Source organism: Perca flavescens, chromosome 21 (genome assembly GCF_004354835.1).
Source record: "Perca flavescens isolate YP-PL-M2 chromosome 21, PFLA_1.0, whole genome shotgun sequence".
In the NCBI taxonomy this organism is placed as follows: domain Eukaryota; kingdom Metazoa; phylum Chordata; class Actinopteri; order Perciformes; family Percidae; genus Perca; species Perca flavescens.
This window is the reverse complement of record NC_041351.1, coordinates 3,534,592-3,540,935: the sequence shown is the minus strand read 5'-3', so window position 1 is coordinate 3,540,935 and position 6,344 is coordinate 3,534,592. Positions and strand designations below refer to the sequence as shown.

General features: G+C 43.4%; 2 protein-coding genes across 2 annotated transcripts in view; both read left to right on the top strand.

Annotated features, from left to right (window-relative positions):
* The first annotated feature begins 2,147 nt into the window (after window positions 1-2,147).
* On the top strand, window positions 2,148-3,542 carry LOC114548539 (E3 ubiquitin-protein ligase TRIM39-like). Its single transcript, XM_028568521.1, has 2 exons — window positions 2,148-2,695; window positions 2,825-3,542. The coding sequence occupies exons 1-2, from the start codon at window positions 2,148-2,150 to the stop codon at window positions 3,540-3,542; spliced, it is 1,266 nt and encodes a 421-aa protein (XP_028424322.1).
* A 2,423-nt stretch (window positions 3,543-5,965) lies between these two features.
* waplb (WAPL cohesin release factor b) overlaps window positions 5,966-6,344 on the top strand; it is a 43,372-nt gene continuing 42,993 nt past the window's right edge. Inside the window, exon 1 of the mRNA XM_028567839.1 lies at window positions 5,966-6,317. The gene's annotated coding sequence lies outside the window, so the exon portion shown is untranslated. The remainder of the gene's footprint in view (window positions 6,318-6,344) is intronic.

The following is a 6,344-nucleotide window of genomic DNA, read 5'->3' as shown; positions in this document are numbered from 1 at the left end:
ACCGCCCCCACCACCTCAGCTGCTTTGTAGTTTTCATATTTGATGTGTCTGTGTGGGTGTCCTAATGTTATGTGTGTTTTTGTATATGTGTTACATGTTTAATGTGTTTTTATATGTGTTGTTGTGCTCTGGAACATGAAAAGAAGATGTGTGGAAATGATTTATCCCTATGAGACAATAAAGACTCTATCTATCTAAAAAGCCGAGGGCCCCCATCTCGTCTCTGGAACCATCGTTTCCAAAAAAGTGAGCTGATTGGGGTGGTAATGTCATTTGGCTTCCCTCCTCTCTGTCTTTGCCAGAGTTGATGCTCCAGCTGCTATCTGGTGAATGTCAAAGGCCTAATTGTTTTTGAAAGATGGCTCTGCCGGCACCGATGCCAGCCCCTGTGCCAGTCCATTATTCAGAACTGTTTGTTGCCTCAACGGGTCTCAACGGGTCCAGGTGCCCTCGCGAAGCTCTGCCAGGTTCTCCCTGCTCAGGGAGCTTTTTGCATCCCTTGTGAGAAAACTCAGATCTGTTTCTTTATTGTCAGAATATTGGACCACACGCGGTACAGTATAGCATCAGTCAGTTGGCTGGCAGGAAGGCTGGTGCTGGTGCTGGTGCTGGCACTGGGGCAGCAGCATGCCACTCAGGGATTTCAGCCAGGCTAAGCACTCCGCAGTAACAGGTTTTTGAGGTTTGAAGAAGCAAGGCTCGGTGCCAAGATGACCTGACTGGCCTGGAGAAACAGACAGCCATAGCAGGGCGCATGTCAACAAGCTCTGGGATCACTTCAGGTCCCGTGGAATATGGCAAGGACCCGCCACCCAGCTCCGGTGTAGGCTCCCCATCTCTCCTCAAAAACAACTGGGCTCACATTTTCCCACAAAAACAGTAAATGGCCGAAAACGTTCATTGGGATGCGGCTGTAGATCGATTCAGTAACTCAGTATCAACTTTCCCCGACTGTGTGTAAACGCTCAGACTCTGATTTTTTAAAGGTGGTCCGGTTATTTTCCCTAATTTCCCTCCAGATATTTCCCCTTTTGAGGTGAAGTCGACTCCCGTTTACAACAAGTTTTTATGTTCAACTTGAAGCATTTTCAAGTCATGCAGACTCAAGGAACCTGTGGCCAGGTAATTGTAGGCCTACTTTACTTGAGTCTTTTCTTTTCATGCCATTTTCTACTTCTACTCTGCTACATCTCAGAGAGAAATATTGGACTTTTTACTCCACTACATTCATCTGTTGCAGCTTTAGTTACTAGTTACTTTACAAATTAAGATTCCTGCACACAGAACACATGGAGTTTATAATATATGATGTTTTAATATAAATTAAACTACCCCACAATATATAGTCCTACAAGTTCATCCCAAATTAGTAATAGTTGATTGACAGAACTGTTTGGATCTTTTCCAGTTTCTAAAAATGTGAAGATTTTTCGGCATTGAGTAGTTTTTGTAACATTTCTGAAATGCAGGACTTTTACTTGTAACTGAGTATGTTTACTGTGTGGTATTAGTACTTTTACTTAACCCTTGTGTGTGGTGTTCGGGTCTGTGGGACCCGTTTTCAATGTTTGCTAAAAGAAAAATGATGCTATTTATTATTTCTTCTAACTCAAACTGATTGGCCTTGGCTCATTTTCTGTGAAGAACATAAAAAATAACTTATTTTCAATGACTGCACACGGTATACAGACATTGGCTGTGTCACAAAAACATGAACACCACCCAAGGGTTAAGTAAAGGATCTGAACACTTCTTCCACCGCTGCCTGTGCCAGACGGGGGTGTACACTCCCCGGTGAGTAACGTGAGAGAAATGCTGTGATCCTTCAGGGCGCCACCTCTTGTGTGACTCACCTGAGACAAACCAGGAAACACAGCTTGGTTGCGCCACGTTACCGACGACAGAAAAAGACCATGAGATTCACCTTCGGACAAACGCTACACTTCCACTGACTACGGAGAACTTTCGGGAAAGAAATGCTGGGAGTAATACGGGATATCTTGAATACTGCCACGTAGCCTACACCAGCAGCTGACTCTACAGGCGGGATAAGAGTTTTATCCCAGCTCAAAGTTAAGGTAACTCAGAGGGAGGAGTGGCACCATTCCATGTCTGCCTACTGGGCTTTTAGCTCCACCTAGAGGACAATGGCTTCCTGTTTGGAGGAGGATTTCTGCTGTCCCGCCTGCCAGGACGTCTTCAAAGACCCCGTCCTCCTATCGTGCAGCCACAGCTTCTGCAGAGCCTGTCTGCAGAGCTGGTGGAGCACGAAACAATCCCGAGAGTGTCCGGTTTGTCGGACAGTGTCTCAGTGCGGCGATCCGCCCCGTAACTTGGCGTTGAGGAACCTGTGCGAGACCTTTTTGCGCAAAAAAGGCCAGGGAGCCTCATCGGGGCCCGGGACTCTCTGCCCTCTGCACTCGGAGAAGCTCAAGCTCTTCTGCCTGGACCATCAGCAGCCGGTGTGCGTCGTCTGCCGAGACGCGAAGATACACACCGACCACAGGTTCAGACCCGTCGACGAAGCGGCGCAGGATTGCAGAGAGGAGCTCCGGAAGTCCCTGAGAGCCTCGCGGGACAAGCTGAAGGCTTTTACCGACGTCAAAGTGAACTTTGATCAAACGGCGGAGCACATAAAGGTCCAGTCCCGACACACGGAGAGGCAGATTCAGGAGGAGTTTAAGAAGCTCCACCGGTTTCTAGAAGAGGAGGAGGAGGCCAGGATGGCCGCACTGAGGGAGGAGGAGGAGCAGAAGAGCCGGAGGATGAAGGAGAAGGTGGAGGCTCTGAGCAGAGAGATAGCAGCTCTTTCAGACACCGTCAGAGCCACAGAGGAGCAGCTGAGAGCCGAAGACGTCCCGTTCCTGATCAACTTCAGGGCTGCAGCGGAGAGAGTCCGGCGGCGCCCCCTGCCGGAGGATCCACAGCTGCTCTCGGGGGCTCTGATAGACGTGGTGAAACATCTGGGCAATCTGACCTTCAACATCTGGAAGAAGATGAAAGACGTGGCGCCCTACAGTCCCGTGATTCTGGACCCGAGCACCGCCTATCCTGAGCTCGTCCTGTCTGAGGATCTGACCAGCGTGAGACGTGGAAAGATACAGCAGCTTCCCGAAAACCCCGAGCGGTTTGCGTACTGGGACTCCGTGCTGGGCTCCGGATTCAACTCGGGGACTCACAGCTGGGACGTCGAGGTCGGAGACAACAAAGAGTGGGAACTGGGGGTGTTAGCCGAGTCCGTCTGCAGGAAGGGATTCATGGGGTCCATGGCTTGGAGCGTAGACTTCAGCGATGTCGGATACAGAGCGTACTCGCCGGAAAATAAATACACGGATCTCCCGGTCAGAAAGAAGCTCCTGAGGATCCGAGTTCACCTGGACTGGGACAGAGGGAAGCTGTCCTTCTCTGATCCCGATACTAACACATACATACACACCTTCACTCACGCTTTCACTGAGAAAGTGTGCCCATACCTTTGCACCAGGAATGCACTCCCTCTCAAAATACTGCCTGCAGAGATCTCTGTGATAGTGAAAAGTTAGAAATTAGATTTTTTTTCAACTTGCAAGATAACAGTTATGCATTAAGCATGTGAGGATACGTATGAGACAAATCTGACCCGTTTTCGGAGTGTATTTATCAGAAATAACGTTGTTTTTTTTCTACCAAATGCCCAAAAATAACTTGGATGCATAGATGGGTGTTGTATGGCAGTCCTTCCAGAAAAATGCAGTTTTTTTGTGATTGTTGCGGGCAAAAATCCTTGATTATGCGGCATGTTTTCTTAAAAAATGCGATGTAATATATGCAGGATATTTATGTCATTTTATGCGATGAACTTGCAAAAATTACAGTTTGATGAAAAAGAGGACAAAAAAGTGATTCTCCCCCCCAACACCCTGCTTTTCGATGATTTTCATGTCGCGTACTTCAAAACGTTCCCATGGCAACAGGGGAAAATGGCTGCTCTTGTGTGAAGTTTTTTTTTTTTTTTATTGCAGAATATTTTTGTTACAATTTGCCAAAAAAGAGATTGAAGTTGTAGAACACAACTCATTTCGTTACAGAACATGTTTTTATAAAGAATAAAAAACAGATAAGAAAGTAAAAGAATAAAAAAAAATTTAATAAAAAAATAATAAATAATAATATCTATCAATCAATAGATAGACAGTTGAAATACATAGCATATAACAAGTAGTCAGTAAAAAAAATTATAAACAACAAAAGTAAATAGCCAGAGTATCAGACAGTAAATATCAGTAAAATTAATTATAAGCTCTTGTGTGAAGTAAATGCAACATTTTTCAACTTTCTGCTAAGATATATGTGACTTTTTTGCAACGAAAATGCGGGGATTATGAAATCATGCAAGCCCTGCATATTTTACGCGGAAATCTGCAATTTATGCGGCGAAAGTGCGGCGTATTTGAAAAAATGCGTTTAATGGTTTCAAACCAGTCTCCTGACTAAACTTTGACATAAACCAGTCTATGATTCACTCAACATCTTCTGATCTTAACTATTAGTTAAATTATTTCATAAGATCTGCTTTGTTTGAACTAAAAAAATGAGGTATAATGTCATTTTAATGAGGTTTATTGACCATACATTTTAAAAAGCACGAAGAATATCTGAAAAAGACCCAAGAAAAGAAAGGAGAACAAGTTCATGGTCGACAGGAAGACAACACAAGGGTTAAACACAAACTGAAATATTAAGTCTGGAGTCAGTGGCATCAAATATGCCCCATAATGCTTTGTGCCTTGTCGTTTGCAAAGAAACGACCTGGTCATGGGACACTATTTTACATTTACATAATGGACAGCAAAGAGGGAGGAGCAGCAGCCAACGCTGGCAAACTGAAATTCAAATGTAGCCAATCACCCATTACTTAGGTATCAATATTTCTAGTCTACTACTAATAAACTGGCAACTGATTGTGTGTCGTCACAATAAAATACCTTTTAGTAAAAGTACCCACCAGAAAGCATGCCTTTTATCTCCACTGCAATGAACTCTGACATTAAACATGGTGAATTATATTCGCTTATACATGTTCAGTTAGCACTTAAAGTGTAATTTAAGTAAAGTTAAAATCATGATTTTAATGTAATGTTTGAACAAGATGTTGTCCCAGCATCCAAACTTTTAGCTTCTGGACCACCCAGTTGTATTCTGTCTCGCAGTCACACTTTAGAGTCCAAGGTATTGTCAAGGCTCTAGTTTAAAAAAAAAAAAAATGTATTCAATGCGTTCAAATAAATCAATGAATAAAGTGATGTGTTTTGTTAATGACTGGATTCTGTCTCCTCTAGTAGAGCTTAATTACCAAATGTCTTTAATCAATTATTGACAATTGAATTCTCTCATGTGTTTGGTTCCACTAATGTTGTTGTTGCTGCTGCTGCTGTTGTTGCATATTGTAAGTTTGATGGCTGATAAATCTGTTTTTTCTTCAATAAACTAAAGCACCACAGCGTGGAGCAGTTCACAATCCTCTTTTGTATCATGTAAAAAAAAAAGTAAGTTTTAGATTTTCAGTGGGTTAATAGCCTACTCATAGCAAAAAAATTTCTATTGTTCATTTTTGCTCCTTCTATGGGGGTGCAGAGTTGAATATGCTGCCTTTACTGGCTGTCATATTCTTTTTTTACGAGTTTAATGGGAGCACCTGAACGCGGCAAGATTGATAACGATATAGCGTGAAGGTCGAAATACGACATACAAGCAATTCCGGTTATGATTAAAACGTGTATTTATATAAGAACCTACATAAGGAAAAAAAACTAGCAAAATAATGTATCATTGTGACATTGAATAATGTGTAAATGAATGGACTGTATTAAATTCACATTTTGCAAACATAATTTTATAAACGTTTGCATGCCAACTTGGCTTTTAGCTACAATGTTCTTTCCGTATGTTCCCTTAGTACTTTTATTTCTAAGGATAGATTATTGCACATCCGGTCACGTTCTGCTGTCTCCGGTTAACTTGACGCAGCAGCGGGGGAGTCCAATGGAAGCCTTCGTCGCAACCCGGAGTAAACAATCGAGTGTGATTTAGCTTAAAAATATAAGCCGATATCTTCATATAGGGTTATAGACGGTATATTTTCTCAAAAGTCTGGGTCTGCCGTTCTCGCCACTGTGTTTCAAACCCGGTAACTTGCCGTTAAGGGCGTTTGTTCGGCCTTGTTTATACTGTGCAGGGCTGCTTGGATCAGGGAAGCAGGCCCGGCGGTACTGGACGAATTTGACGGCCGTTTTGGTTCGGGAGTGGGTTTTGTGCGGATCGGCCCTTTAGCTCACCAAGTAAGTGGACATACGGACAACAGTCAA

Excerpts from the sequence above, each read along its gene's own strand:
- LOC114548539 (XM_028568521.1), top strand. The coding sequence starts at position 2,148 with ATGGCTTCCTGTTTGGAGGAGGATTTCTGCTGTCCCGCCTGCCAGGAC. Across the intron at positions 2,696-2,824 it reads GAGTTTAAGAAGCTCCACCG|AGCCACAGAGGAGCAGCTGA; the intron begins GTTTCTAGAAGA and ends AGACACCGTCAG.